The 17124-nt window shown below is 36.6% G+C and overlaps 1 protein-coding gene across 1 annotated transcript in view; it reads left to right on the plus strand.

Moving 5' to 3' along the window:
• LOC138702119 (uncharacterized) overlaps positions 1 to 7870 on the plus strand; it is a 201266-nt gene extending 193396 nt beyond the window's left edge. The window contains exon 2 of the mRNA XM_069829712.1: positions 3795 to 7870. Within this exon, the coding sequence (XP_069685813.1) occupies positions 3795 to 4590 (796 nt within the window). The 3' untranslated portion in view covers positions 4591 to 7870. The remainder of the gene's footprint in view (positions 1 to 3794) is intronic.
• Positions 7871 to 17124: the final 9254 nt, after the last annotated feature.

The following is a 17124-nucleotide window of genomic DNA, read 5'->3' on the forward strand; positions in this document are numbered from 1 at the left end:
AAGTAATCACGATTAGTATTCGCCCAGGTTGTAAGTTAGACTATTCTTCATTAAGAAAAACATGTACTGTTTCTTCAATTTCCTCATACACATTTTTCTTCATTTTATAGTGGAATTCCACAGAATCCACGCCGTACGTAATGAAATTAACTCACAAACAACTTCTCTGGGACAGCACATTATGTTTTTATGGTTCTTAGTGCCTTAATACTTTAGGATCTCATTGGTCAATTACTTCAAAGAATTAAGTTTTAAGTGATTGTAAAGTACTGACAAGTCCTGAAAAGTCTTACGAAACTTCGAATTTGACGAAAATTTGACCAGTGTAGGCCTACATGCAGGTTTAGAAGTAAAGAACATTGATCAATTTTTTCTTCAAAACCGCAAACGATCAAAATTGGATCACAGTTCGTTATTCACCTCAAGATTTCTAGTCTGTCATCAAGTATTGAAACGGTGAATTAACGCAGTAATTGAGGGTAGATCTCTTTCTGTGAAAATACAGCGCTCTTCAAAACTAGGGGAAAACAGTTAATTACTTATTTACCAAATTTCCAGAAGGACAGAGGAAAACCACAAGATAAAATTGAGATCTCACACGCTGTTAAGTGGAAAAGTATGAGTCATCCATCTGAAAGGTTACAAAATAAAGCATCAAATTTAGTAATTTCTTTGGAATTAAACAAACCTGCCTGAAGAACAAAGTTGAGCGTATCAGGTGACGTGGATAGACTGACTCATAGGTTGGTTGATTAATCAACTGGTTGCATACCAAATGTTAACAAACCCAGACGCACTCATAGGCCCCTGTACCACCTCCAGAACTGAATTCTGACATTGGCGGTAAATTTTACATGGAGTCCTCTCGTTCAAGGACAGTTCTTTTATAATAATAATAATGATTTATTTTAGCTGGCAGAGTTAAGGCCGTAAGGCCTTCTCTTCCACTCTACCAGCAAAAAGTGTATATACATATGCATGAACTTACAAAGAATCCAGCAATTTGATTTAGATGAGAGTTACATGTATACAAAAGTTATTTACAAATTAAACAACAAAATACTATGAACTATTAATTAAACACTGAAATAAACTGTGTAGCAGAATTAAACTAAAATACATAGAATGTTAATATATTTCAAATAATATTAGATAATAGAAAGAGATTATTACGAGACAATTAAAATACAGCACAATCAGGATGACGTCTAAAGAAAAAAGTAACAATGTAGTCAGTGATAGTTTAAATCAGTATGATTGGAGTGAAATGCTAATAAGGTTATCTTTTAAGCTGTTCTTAAAGGTGTTTGTTGTCTTGCAGCCCCTAATACTTTGTGACAAGGAATTCCATTGACGCGAGGTGGATATTGTAAAAGATGATGAATAACAAGATGTTCTATGAAGAGGTATACTTAGCGTGCCACAGATAAGTGATCTGGTATTTACGTCGTGGTTAGAGTATAGATAAGAGAAACGAGACGAAAGGTAATTTGGTGTTGAAGTGTGCAGAATTCGAAAGAGTAAAGACAAAGAGTGTAAAGTTCTACGTTCTTTAAGTCGGAGCCACGAGAGACTTGCGAAGGACGGTGATATGTGATCATACCGTCGGATGTTGCATACGTATCTGACGCACATATTCTGAGCTCGCTGTAACTTGACTGACAATTCAGAACTTAGGTCACATAACAAAACGTCACAATAATCGAAGTGCGGCGTTACTAGGGTTTGCACTAGGGTAAGTTTTAGTTGCTGGGGCAAGAAGTTTCTCAAGCGACTCAAACAGTGAATGGAGGAACAGATTTTTTTTATCGTTTCTTTAACTTGAAAATTCCAACTTAGATTATTATCAAAAAAGAAGCCAAGATTTTTTACGACAGATGAATAAGGGATTAGCGTGTTGTTAAGGGTAACAACTGAAAGATTACTGTTATTAAGGGAGTTAACTAAACGCTTATATGTCCAATAATTATGCCTTGAGTCTTACTTGGATTAAGTACGTGGAGTAAATCTAAGAAACTGGACCCCCAGTCATACCACAGTCTAGTATATACAGTCATGAAGCTCAATACGTACTAAATATGCATCCGTAGATAGTTGCTAATATCGCCTCATTACAGACAATGCGAAATAGTACCTGCACAGTCTATTGTTCCTAAAGTCCGTGTGATGTATCTTGTCTCACTGTGAAAAGAGAGAGAAAGGAGATATGTCTTACTTCGTGTGTGTTGTTATGGCGATGGGGGAGTGGAGCGATGCCGTCCATCCATCCAGTGGCGGAATGGACTAGTTGATACATTCTGTAGCGCAAAATAAAATAACAAAATACCTCTCTTCGTACTGTGTAGTTCCGTCACTGAGCTTGTCTTTCAAGAAACTGAGTTCCTGTAGCCTGCACAATAACAAGGTTTTGAAAGGAATACTGAGAATGTACAACCCTCCTTCCTATAATCTCCACCTTCATTTCAAGGGACTTGGTTTTATTGCTACTGAGACAAGATAAACCTTACCAGGTATAGCACCCTCACAACTCAAGCTTCGTGATTGTATATACTAGACTGTGGTGATACTTCAGCCCTCTATAGACGCTGCTGGGTTAGTATCCAGTTTTCTTTTTAGTGTAACAATGATGATACAAAACTCCCGTGCTTCCGTATCACATTTGCACTGAAATGAATTCTACAGCAGCATCGTTATAAATGCTATAGTGATTTTATTTTATACCTTTCCAAACGGATCAGGCTATATATTTATATAACTAATTATTATTGTATAAACGAACCTATTTCTTAGCAAAATATGATAACTTTATTAAAAATAACTACCAGGACAACTGTCCGGTGACGTCATTTGTTTCAACGGAGATCTACCAGGGTATCGAAAACGAAAAATCATACTGTAAAGGCTGGTTCACAATAAACCGGAAACGAGAATCGGAACGAAAACGAAAACTGTAAAATTGTTAAAATGTGTACATTTAAATGTGAGCATTCACAATTAACGAAAAGCTTGCCGGAGCCCGGGATCGGGAACGGAGAGTTGGCCAAGTTTCAACTTTGGCGTTCACGTTTCCGATCACAGCCCACTAGATTCATTCTATTGCCATCTAAAAGCTATTTTGTCGCCGTATATTTTGTAGCAAGAAGACCGTGACATAACCTATGCATTATTTTGTTCTGTGCTGTGCATCATGGAGCAAGTTTTATTTGATGAGATTCTAATATTGAGTGTTGAGGAAAATCCTCACGTTTACGATAAGCGGCGCGCCTCGTATAAAGATGAGAAAATGAAGGAGAATACGTGGCTTTCAACAGCTGCATCTTTGAACACCGATCGGAAGCGAATAATATTTTATTACTCTATTGGTTGTATTACACACTACATATTCATGCTTCAATTCAATAACTACTGTTGTGTTCATTTTTGTTCTATTACAAATGTTTCTTCTCTAATTATTTTACGTTATGGTAGACTTAAAATAGGTTGTGATAATAAAGATGCATGGGCATATTTATAGTACCGTACCTAATGAAATGTTTCAGTTTAAATTTCGAAGTTCGTCAACCTGTGTTTATGTTGGCTGCCTTGTACAATTATACACAAATAACATCAGAATGCGTAATATCGACTTTACATATCGTTATTGACATACATATCGATATGCATAGTCGTCTACATTCTCGGTTTATTGTGAATCAAAAATTTTCATATTCACGTCCTCTGCTTCTCCTTTTCATTCTGGTTCTCGTTCCCGGTTTATTGTGAACCAACCTAAAACTATTACTTGTTTCTTCCAGGTTCTCCACGTCAGATCTTCTCTTCGCGGTGTCACTGAGTGTGTGTGCAGCCATCGCAGTGCTGCCCAGTTCGAGTTCGTCGCTGCCTGCACCCCGTTACCATGACCACTTCCGGCACCTGGTCCGCAGGGACGTGTCGTCAACGCCACCAGAGTACCAAGACAACAACGACGACAGCGAGGAGGCGCCTGTGACGTCAGAGGACCGGCAGGCCCGGGAGTACAGGCGCAACGACAAGTCCTTCGGCTTCTACGACTACCTGCAGCCCCCCTACTTCGGGGGGTACGTGCCTGAAATGCCCTACGGCTACCCCGGGGGCGAGGACGCTAATGAGATCCTGGCGAGGACGGACCCCATGGACCCCATGCTGCGCACCAAGAACCCCGTGGGCCCTGCGATCCCTTATCCTGACTCACCGATCTATTACATCCGTCTTCCCCCCACCCCTTACGTCTTCGTTCCCGGTCTTGGGTACGTCAGTCAGCCTCCCCCTCCGTCACCCCTCTCCTCCCAAATAAATCCCTTCATCAACCTCCCGATAGACTTCATCGCTAATGGCAAGCCGACTAATATCTACCAGTGGTCGGGGGCACCGGCGATCGAGCCCGGGATGAACCCGGCTTACCCGTACCCCAAGCCCAAGCCCGTGCAGCCCAAGCCCTCGAAGCCGGACTCCAGCGTGAACAACCTCAACAAGGGACCTTACGTGTTCAACGGACGACCCGGCGACGTCTACGTGCTCAGGGATTCTGTCAACGCCCTCTACTCGGATGCCCTACAGAACTTCTACCCTTAATTAGACTGAAAGCTGCTCGGGTGCATAATGCTCCAGTTGATTCGTCGGTGTTAACACTCCACATATTTCATATAATACATTATTTAAACGTAGCCACTAACATCGACAAACTTCGTGACTCATTTTCATAAGAGACTGAAAAATGCAGCAACTTATACAGTCTCGTAGGACTGTAACATAACTCGTAGGCGCAGAGACAAACGACGCCGTTAACCCACATAAGGGAACCCGGGCCCTTCTGTTAAACTAATGGTTTTAATGCACCTTTTGTCACAAACCATTAGAAGTACAGTAATGGAATTTATACAGCCCATTCCGGACATTTTCATTGTCAATTTAACAGTTTTTCAATATAATTAAATTTCGGACTTATGAATTTTTATATAATGCAAATTTGAGTATTATTTCTATGTATTTATATATTTTAGGGTTAGGTAATTTCTAAATTTAAATTTCATAAAATGCCAGTGTCAAGTCATGCATTATGTTATAATAAATATTCCCTGATAGTTTTAATTAATTCTGACGGGTAGAAACTGAAAAAAAGTTGCATTTCCTACAGAATATATAAACTCATACAAAATTACTCTCATAACATTTTGTACATGAACTTTTCAAACTGAGTAGTTAGTATATGTGTTTCATATTATGCCGTTGGAAAGAGGAAATTTCAGAATATAATGCATTAAAAAACAAAAATGAAATTGTTCACTATTTTTCCAAGTGACCTTCAAAATTTGTAGTAGATTCCAGCTGGATATGACTGATTGTTATGAAAAAAAAATAGGTATTTAGAAGTGAGTAGTCTATATGTTTCATAATATATCGTTGAAAAGAGGACATTTCGGAGAATATAATGCATTAAAGAACAAAACATGAAAATGTTCACTCATTTTTCAAGGCCCGGGTTCCCTCAATTGTTATAAATTCACTGCAGGATTCGATACTTTCTTCTCCCAGCTCTTAGCTAATAGAATGAATTATGGAAACTCTCTTTGTGGCCAAAATTAAAATAAATACCACCAGATGACTCTTTCCTCACCAGTTGAGGGGACGCTACTTGAAAAGTTCTAAAAGTTACTGATACAAGCACACAACATACTTCCATCACAACCATGACCTACTCTGATTAAGTATAGTAAACTTTGCATTCTTTTGTAAATGTGAAGTACAGACGTGGAATACATAATTTATATATTATGCGTTTAAATTTCGCAAAAAAAAAAAACAAAACAAAAAAAAAACTTTATAAAATCGTATTTAACTCTAAGTTTGGCAGACGAACGAACATACACTACATTCAGACCACTAATATTTTCACAACTCTGGCTTACATAAATCATGTAGTAACTTATTTCTTACCATTATTGTAGTTACACGAAAGTTGGGTGGTTCTCGACGTTAATTTTTGTTCCCAAAATCGACGGCTAAAATCGAGTAAAATTTATTCTAAATTAGTTTTTTGTTTAAGAGTTCTGATGTCTATGCCATTCTAATGCACATTTTTCACTTTATGCTGCATTAAAAATATCAGAATGTAAAAATCCATAACCATTTTCATTGTGTCACATCTGTGTGCACAAATATAACGAAGCACTTTCCCACAATCAAATTTAACACCAATATTCCAACACAACATCGTTCCAGATCAACAATTAGGCGAAAGTTTCAAACTAAAAATTTAGTCACTTGTGTTCGAAAAAAACTTCAGCGTATTGTTGCGTACAAAGACTGATCTATTGAAGTGAATAAAATCATTTCATTCATATATTCTTCTAGCACTCTTAGAAAGACATTAAATCTTTTTCATTTAGTTAAATCATCTTCACTTTTGTAGATGTAGCTTAGTTCGTGTATTTAGCCTTTTTTGACGCTATAAAAATTAACGCTTACCAACACAAATAATTCATATCCAAAACAACCAACCTACCCTAGTTAACATTGTGGAGTCATCTGAAATATTATGCACCTCACGGTAATTAAATCAGAGTATTTTCGGAAAGTACATAAAAGTTAGCTTCTGTTTTAAGAGATTCGTGCTGTAAAATGCCTAAATTAACATTCTGAAACATAGTTCTCTTCAAAGAATACTGAAATGTACGCGGTATGCCAAGTTATCGAATTTGAAATATATTTCTTGCGTGTGTAAATTATGAGATTAATGTGATTTTGTACGGAATCTTGTATATTTTCATACTCATATTTTAGACAACTTTCTGAAGTGATTTTATCACGTTTTTTAATCAATTTACCGTCCATGACAGATTCGAAGCATAACTGAATTCTGTTGTTTCGTTATTGAATAGGCCTACTATGTTCTGATCCAAAACTCAGTAATACAAATATTATATCGTGTCCTTTTCTGTGTATATGACATATGAATTTGACTTTGCCATAAGAAATCTATATAAACAATGAAGAAATAACGTTAACAGATGGCCATGTTTAGGAATTAGCAGGCTTTGACAATTTCTAAAACAAGAAAACATCATTTTTAAGTTACTAAATGAAAGCCTGATGTTCTCTTGTTTTACAAATTGTCAAAGCCTGCTAGTTTCAAAACATGACCCAATGATGAAGTTATTTCTTCATTGTTTTTATACATAGGTTTCTTATGGCAATGTTATATACTCAGAAAAACACGTGGAATTTTCAAGATCAGCTTAATAAAATCGCTGCATCTGTAACATTAAATATAAGGTACCATTTATACTAAAAACGAGGGCTGATTTTAGCCAGGAAAAACTCAATGTAGGCCTACTACAAATTGAATATAATATGTACGACATAAAAGCTTCCATCTTATGATAGTATTGCAGATTTTAAAGTCCTGTAAATATCCAGGAAGCATAATTTGTACCTTACATGAAATTGATCAGAATTTATATAAATCCCATACGCTTTGTATATAATACATAGACAATATTTCCTAATGCATTGATTTAAATACAACCCTGCAATGATGTTTAAATATATAGGTATTTATTGAAGAATATACAATCAACAAAGGAAGGATCGTCCCTTTCAAAACTTTGCAATGCACCTCACCCTTAAATTATTGACGCAAATGAAGGTATTTTCGTACAACTTTATTTATTTTAAAATGCCGTAAGTTAATTCGATTTCACATGATGTGGCTTATGGAAATACTCTTTAGCCTTAAGGACTGTACATATTACGCTAGTATTATTATATTTACTTGTAATTATTATATAATGTTATGCATTGTATTTAAAGCGCGTGAATGATTATATTATTAAAGGCGACTGATAAATCGTTATATTCTGGTGTTATTTATGTTCACATTTTCCTTAATATCCTTAATATAACCATATACGGGTCCTGCAGAGGAACGGACGATTATAAATATGTAGTTGGTTAATGATTAAAGATTTTTGAAATGGCATAAATGAGATCATAAATTACATAGTCTGTCATTTATTTCTCCAGAAGACCGTCCTTTCAGTGACTAACACCGAGATGAAATATACTTCGTCTGACATCCATAAAATGTCAATAAAATCGTCATCTTCATTCACTTAAAATCTCCTCACACAACATATTTTAGTTGGGAATATCGCGATGTTTTAATTGATGTAGGCCTACCACTTGAATTATGAAAATTTAAGTCGCATGGGACGAGATCATGGCGCCATAAATTAAAATGACGAAATTCACACCTAGTAGCCTAAAAAGTTAACGTTGTTCTTGAAAAAGCACGTTGTGCACCGCTCCAACTCTCCATGATGCATAAATATCATTGTATTGTCAACAGACTGTCCTCGCAGTTTATCGCCCCTCAACTGTTCTGTGATAGATATAGCATGCCTTAAACTCGCCCGTTCCTCTGCCGGAACCTGTAACTTATGTTTCAAACGAAGTAACTTTAAAACCACCAAGTGTGGAACATGATGGAAGTTAAAATGTAGCCAGAAGCTTTAACAAGAGAATCTACGCAGTGATTTTAACAGTTTTTTTTCTCAGACACCCTCAGAAATAATGGACGAAGATCATAGTTGAGTAATTCTACAGTACGAGAAACATTTCTGAGGTGGGAGAATCTGTAAGTATGAATCCATTAGGGTGACGAAAAGCAGGGTTGAATTTTTATTTCGGCGATTCAGCCGGTTGATTTTGCCTCGAGCCTCCTCACTGCAGTAAGTTGATGACACTGTTGTTATTCAATCGCCTTGACCTTAGGATTCTTTTGTCGTTTTCAAAAATCGATCGCCTCTGTCCTGATCTGCACCCGGCAAGTTTGGACCTAATAGCAGGCTTGCTTGCCACCGAACTACCCAGGTAGATTTTCACGTCTCCCAGTAAAGATGAATGGCCGTTACAATACTATTTCTTTTTATCTGATTATTTATCTTACTGTTTTGCTCCTGATTTAGACTGTTTTTGGTTTTATTAATTTGATTTTCTATTCCCAGTTTATCAAATTCAAGTTTAAAAAAACAACCATAGTCCAAAAAACGTAAATTTGAGATATTAAGCATGTGGTCAGCGTATTGTACCGGCCATCTACTGAATTAGTTGTTAGTGGAAAAAAAAATCTTAGTCAACAAATATAAATGATACTCGGGAGGAAATTAAACACAGAATAAATATGGGAAATGCCTGTTATTATTCGGTTGAGAAACTTTTATCATCCAGTCTGCTGTCAAAAAATCTGAAAGTTAGAATTTATAAAACAGTTATATTACGGGTTGTTCTTTATGGTTGTGAAACTTGGACTCTCACTTTGAGAGAGGAACAGAGATTAAGGGTGTTTGAGAATAAGGTGCTTAGGAAAATATTTGGGGCTAAGAGGGATGAAGTTACAGGAGAATGGAGAAAGTTACACAACACAGAACTGCACGCATTGTATTCTTCACCTGACATAATTAGGAACATTAAATCCAGACGTTTGAGATGGGCATGGCATGTAGCATGTATGGGCGAATCCATAAATGCATATAGAGTGTTAGTTGGGAGGCCGGATGGAAGAAGACCTTTGGAGAGGCCGAGACGTAGATGGGAAGATAATATTAAAATGGATTTGAGGGAGGTGGGATATGATGATAGAGACTGGATTAATCTTGCTGAGGATAGGGACCAATGGCGGGCTTATGTGAGGGCGGCAATGAACCTCCGGGTTCCTTAAAAGCCAGTAAGTAAGTAAGTTATAGGACGATGGTAGCATTTAGAAATATCCCATTCATATCATCTTGAAACATTTATCCACACAATTTTAAACTGTAGTAGATTGGCAGTACTGCTTCTTATATACGCGGCAAAAGCCACCTCAGAGAAAACTACTTTAGCACGTGATGGAGTCATCTTTAGGTGCAGAAGTAACCCCATGGAAGAAACGTAAGCAACGAAAGGAGGAGAAACAGGATATAATAAAGAAAAAGAAGATTGAAGGAGAGACACACTTCAGCCACACCAGAGTATTTTTTCTTAAAACAGCCATTGTCCACAGTTATCTGCATTTACACATGTATTTCTATGGGGTAATTTAAGTTATAAATGTACTACAGTTTTCCCAAGTTTCTACAACACCTTAAGAAATGACATGATGAATTTCATACTTTAAGTGTCAACAACACCCATTCCAGATAGTTTTTTGTTTCTCCTGAAAATTCATGTTCTGGACTATGGTTGTAAAAAAAAAAATTCAATTATAAACAGACATACGTAAAAACCACTCTACCATTTATCTCGACTAAAATTAATTGAACATTTTGTTGTACTAATAATAAGGTAAACGTATCTGCTACATTTTATCTAAATTCGTAGCTTTCCTCAATGGTGCCTGGGCTTTACACAGCTGCCAGAAACGATATTGTATTGCTTAGCCTTAAGCTTGAAGCTGCTTCTAGACGATTAATTTTTCGTCAAATTCAGCGCTATCCGAGATTTTTTAAATTCAATTGTCAAATCACTTATAATACTTTAAAAATATTTAATTCTCTTGAAAGTAAATAAGAACATACTACAATAGATCATTAACAGTTCTTTGAAGAAATTTTCGTTTTGGGATTCGAAAATATTATGGCGCCAAGAACCACAAAAACATGGCGTCCTGGACGAGAGAAGTGTTGCGAATTATTTCAATTATATGAATTGAACCCATGACTGTACACCGTGGATTCTGTGGAATATCTCAATAAAATGAAGAAAAATAATGTTTACCATGAAATTACAAGGCAGATCTAACAAGTTAAACACAAAGACATGCACTTTTAATTAAAAATATTCTAATCTATATATCCTAGGCGAACAGTAACGTAAATGTTTTGTTTTAAACTATATGCAATCGTATAATTCTTCCTTTTAGGGTACCGTGGAGCTAAGTAATAGAAATATTGTTTTGTAAAGCCTAGTTATTCTTCAAAGAACTTACTGTACATATGAGCCGTTCAGAGCAAAAGTTGTGTAAGTCAAAATTGGGTAATAGGGTTTAAAGTAAAAATTCTGTAAAATACAGCGCAAAGTAGCAATTAATATGCTCTTCTTGCTATCCACTGACTACTAATAGTTTAAATAAATGCAATATTAATTGCTACTTTGCGCTGTATTTTACAGAATGTTTACTTTAACCCTCATTACCCATTTTTGACTTATACCACTTCTGCTCTGAACGCCTCATATGTATAGGCTATATTGTAATACTTTCTAGCTAGGACTACATAGGCTACAATGAACTTGAAGCACGTGTTTTAAAATCTTGTCAAATCTTCAGCGATATAAAACACAAATATTTTTTTTAATATGGATCAATCTAACAACCTTCGTCAAGTCTCCTTGTAATGTATTGAATTGGAAGAAAAATTTGATCGTGTACAAGCAACTTTTGACGCGCTTCTATAAATTTGATTATAACTTACAAAATTATCCGTAAAAACAAATTCTAAAATCATAGAAAGCAGTATAGTACAGGTTTGTTTTGTTTAGGTGCTATTTTATAAAACAATTGCTTCTTTCCGCATAAATACAACAGCGCTGAAAATTGCCATGGTAACGTAAAGGAATAAGCAAGCCAAGTTCTTGACCATCCTTAGGTTAACGTCCTTGAAGTGTTGTATTACCACGCGATAGTACGGGAATAATACCGAATAGTGCATTGAGAATGGCGATGGAACTCAAAAGAGGCCTGCTTCAGAAATATCCATCACAAATTTCAAAGAATCTCTTATAGGTCTAATCTCATTATCTTTGATGAAAAATGTAGAAAATTAATTAACTTTATTGTGGTAGATCTGTAGTCATTAAAGTCTACTGTCATTGTACTGGAACTGTCAAAAAATGTCAGCGTGTCTTGAAAGATTGCCCAGATATGGTTCATTCTGTTAGAAGAATGGGATAATTCGTGCGTTCAACACGCCACAAATTAATCTTAGAGCTGTCAAGATGTGCTCCAGGACTGGCTGTCACGGTACAGACCCTACGTCTCAACATTCCTACGCTATAACCAATTTTTCCGCTGTTGATTCGTCAAAAACATTCGTTGTGGTATACACATCTTCTATGTAATAGAAGCAGTTTCTTACATTAAACACAATTGCAAGTTCACACCGTAATCTGAAAACTGCGACCTTCATTTTTGTTGAAGTAAATGTGACTAGACTTTCCCCCCTCAAGTCATAATACCATAACATCTGCATAAGATTACAATACGCTTTTATGGTTTTGTAAATTAATTGCTAATAAATCATTAATGTATAGGCCTACAAAAAACAAAACACGACCAGGAACCGTTTCCTAAGTGACAGGCCTATATTAATATTGTACAGTAAACTAATAGTACATTATGCAACGAGCCTATAATGGTAGTAATTAAGACGAGAGGATGTTTATGAAACGAGCGCAAGCTCGTTTCATAATTTTCATACGAGTGTCTTAATTACCATTATAGGCAAGTTTCATACGACTTTTTATGCTCGACCATATTTCTAACTTGAAATTATTCATAACTTTCACGTTATCTTATGTGAATTGGAAGGGAACTGACCTTGTGCAATCTCCTGAATTGTGAGATGTGCGCAGACGCGAAAGTATTGATTTTTTCCCCGAAACGAATGTCGACGACCTTGATGTAATCTCGTTAAACTTGATATAACCTTGAAATTGAATTCGACATTGAAAAAAGAGATGACAAATTGAATTGATTTGAATATTATTTACAATTAACGCTAATTTTTATAGTAACAGAACATAACCCTCTGCGATAGTATTGGATTTCCAGCCTGCGTGACGTTTTGCTAGTTGTCTTTCGATTGCATATCCGAGAATAATCGAAAATCTGAACTTTAATGAATAGGTGTACCTTAACGACATGCATTAAAGGACTGCTACCAGGTGTATAATTACTACATTTCGGCATGGTCGAGCATAAAAAAAAATTATCTTTCTTTTGTCACATGAATCCTATCATTCAGATAAGATTTTGATTAATTTCTAAAACAATGTCTCTAATCTCTAGTAGTATTTTGAGTGCGTACAGACGGGATAAGCCTGAGCAGAAATGGAGAACACTGCAGTGGGACTTCATCGGAACTCTTAAGGCGTGCAAACTAGTTCCCAACACATACCTAACAAACCCCAGTACCCATACTACCCCCTAGACTTGCAGCCCTGCCTATTTTAACTAATGACGATTATAGATGAAATGGGGGGGGAGTGAAGTGTACTGATAACGAATATTTCAAGAAAACCATCTGCAACGTGTACTTCGTCCACCAAAAATTTCATCATGAACTGACCGGGTATAGAACACGGACCTCCTGCATGGGTACTACCGCTGAGCCAACGACACTCTATCCTAATAGTAATGAAAACATATCACTCAACAGTTTTGCTGCTAAGACCGGGTGCTCACTAAATGCAGCATTTTTTGCAACGTGTCGGTTGCCATAACTGGAATGGACAAGGTACCTCCACTGTCTACAGCAAAACGTTCCCTCTCTTGCTCAAGGATGTGCCCTTGGCAGTGATACGACGCTTGTGCTACCAACAATGATGGTTGTACAGCGCAATGGTTCATTAATATTTGTCATTTTCTGAATTCCACCTTGGATTGGTCGTGCTGAACCGGTTGCTTGGCCACCATGATCTCCAGATCTAGCCATCTTCAACTTCTTTTTGTGGGACCACATGAGCAATTTATTTTTAGCTACGAAAGTGAATAATGGAGGAGGATCTCCGTCATCGAATCATAACAGCAGAACAAAGAATCCGTGATGATTCCAGGAGTGTTGAAAGGAGTAAGACAATCCAATGTGCGTCGCTGAGAGCTTTATTTGTAGATAAATGGACAATTTATTGTCGTAATTTAACACAAGAAACAATTAAGTTTGACTGTTTTCGTTGTCTGTTTCTACAAACACGATTTAATCATAGCGTTTAAGATTTTCCAGTTTGTGTATCGAATTCTGAAACACACTGTAGCCTATATTTATTTGTTTTATTAATTTTCAAGCGTTAGGTAGTTAACACTAGCGAGAATTTATTTTGTTGAGATCGTGTGACTGGAATGGATGTAATATCTGCTGTAAAAGCAACTTTTAAAGCAAGAAAATCTACTGTCCATAAAAAGGTGAGTTCAGACGCTTTGCCGTGCGATATAGGAGGAAGTGTATCTGGGTTCGTACCTTGAAGCACGTCTGAAATATACAGGAAGAGAGTGAACGATAGAAGGGGGGGGGGGGGAAGTAAAGGTGTAATTGCGATGAAAGTCATTGATCTAACAATCACGTGCACTGAATAATCACTGGACGCATTGCCGGGATTCGAATTCATGACTCTGCGTCCGTGACTTACAACAAAAAGACAACTTCAGGTCGATGACGTCACTCTTTTTCCTCTCGCGAGAATAAAAAAGAAAAAAGTGAAGCATAGCGTCGACAGTCGACTGTCTTGCTCGACCGGTTTGTGTTGTGCCTCGTGCGAGTCGAGAATCGAGAGCCATACTGGAAATTAAAAGGGCGAACTACGAGGACAAGTCTGAGACTTTTGCAAAGTGACAAATGAGAAAGGATGCTTGGTACGTATCTATGGAAATAAACTGACAAATGAGAAGGGATATTTGTTACGTATCTATGGAAATAAAGTGACAAATGAGAAAGGATACTTGGTACGTATCTATGGAAATAAACTGACAAGTGAGAAGGGATACTTGGTACGTATCTATGGAAATAAAGTGACAAATGAGAAAGGATACTTGGTACGTATCTATGGAAATAAACTGACAAATGAGAAAGGATATTTGTTACGTACAGTATCTATGGAAATAAAGTGACAAATGAGAAAGGATACTTGGTACGTATCTATGGAAATAAACTGACAAATGAGAAGGGATATTTGTTACGTATCTATGGAAATAAAGTGACAAATGAGAAAGGATACTTGGTACGTATCTATGGAAATAAACTGACAAATGAGAAGGGATATTTGTTACGTATCTATGGAAATAAAGTGACAAATGAGAAAGGATACTTGGTACGTATCTATGGAAATAAACTGACAAATGAGAAGGGATATTTGCTACGTATCTATGGAAATAAAGTGACAAATGAGAAAGGATACTTGGTACGTATCTATGGAAATAAACTGACAAATGAGAAGGGATATTTGTTACGTATCTATGGAAATAAAGTGACAAATGAGAAAGGATACTTGGTACGTATCTATGGAAATAAACTGACAAATGAGAAGGGATATTTGCTACGTATCTATGGAAATAAACTGACAAGTGAGAAAGGATACTTGGTACGTATCTATGGAAATAAACTGACAAATGAGAAAGGATATTTGTTACGTATCTATGGAAATAAAGTGACAAATGAGAAAGGATACTTGGTACGTATCTATGGAAATAAACTGACAAGTGAGAAAGGATACTTGGTACGTATCTATGGAAATAAAGTGACAAATGAGAAGGGATATTTGTTACGTATCTATGGAAATAAAGTGACAAATGAGAAAGGATACTTGGTACGTATCTATGGAAATAAACTGACAAATGAGAAGGGATATTTGTTACGTATCTATGGAAATAAAGTGACAAATGAGAAAGGATACTTGGTACGTATCTATGGAAATAAACTGACAAATGAGAAAGGATATTTGTTACGTACAGTATCTATGGAAATAAAGTGACAAATGAGAAAGGATACTTGGTACGTATCTATGGAACTAAAGTAACAAATGAAGTATCTTTTGAAACAAACTGAAAAATGAGAAGTGTTACTTAGTATCTACTGAAACAAACTGAATAAAGGAGAGAGGTTACTTGGTATGTATCTTTGTAAATAAACTGAGAAATGAAAAGGGTTATTCGTATTTCGGCGAGAAATACCAATCACAGAAAAGTAGTGGTAAGGATAATACGCTTTAAGCTGCAGTGAAAGCCTTCGGGTTTCTTCTCCTTTAAAACAAAAAATGAACTTTTCATCGAACACTACTGAGATTTCCACATCGTTTACAACAAAATTCATTTTCTGTACAGTACACTAAAATGCACTGTGTAATGTAAAGTGCAATGTTAAGAACACTAATTCATATTTCAACGAACAAAAATTGCAATTAATTTTATGTCACAACATTCCAAAATACTGTAGTACGAATCAAGAGGCAGCAGAAGACCAAGATTATCATCTGGATAAGAAAGACGAAGACAACGGTAAGAAGAAGACTGTTATCCAAGAGTAAGATATCAGAGGGAAAGGAACTGGCAACCCTACCCCATTATCTTGTGGCTTAATTGCCTCATTAGTGATGTCTTGTTGGTATCACTTGTGAGATTCAGACCTGTCTTCGGACAGTTGACTGAACAACAGTAAGGCATCTTTCAAGCTTTCTGTACTTGGACATTCCGTAACGTGTGGACCGTCTGTATAAAACTCTGGCTAAGCTGTGTTGGTTTATACAGGGACATCATTTTATTTTTACTTCAATTTTTATTGTACCTGAGTTTTTGAATGTACTTCACTCCCACCCCTTCTACTAATGAAGTCCAACCGTCCTCCACACAGATCCAAGACCACATATACAGTCATAGTAGCCTTATGGTCATAGTAAACAGTACGTCCCAAAAATATGTTCGCGTTTTTCACTGACGAAAGAGCTTTCAATATTTCATCATTTTCGCACAGGTACTGTCGTCCATTTGCCTACGTCGCATCCCGGTTTCCCCCACCTGCTTCTATTCGCCTCTCTGCAAAGGCTAGTGGCTGGGCTGGCTTAGCTCTTTTCTGAGAACATTAATTTCTGTTAGGAATTTGACGTCTACGTAATATCATACAACTGTTTAAAATAACTTAAATAAAAAGGACCTCGTTAAGTAATTAACTGTCACGTGATTTCCTCCCTTTCTACGACCCTACGACATAACCACTTGGACGGACAGTAGATAGCGTGTCTGAGTAATTTTGTCTTTTCGGATCGGACAGAAGTGAAGATTGAATTTACAGTACGTAAGGTACTCTTCTATAGAGTAGGTACAGAATTATTTCAACATGAGTTACTAGTACGAAGGACGAAACTGGT

The sequence above is a fragment of the Periplaneta americana genome, chromosome 6, assembly GCF_040183065.1.
Source record: "Periplaneta americana isolate PAMFEO1 chromosome 6, P.americana_PAMFEO1_priV1, whole genome shotgun sequence".
NCBI classification, from domain to species: Eukaryota; Metazoa; Arthropoda; class Insecta; order Blattodea; family Blattidae; genus Periplaneta; species Periplaneta americana.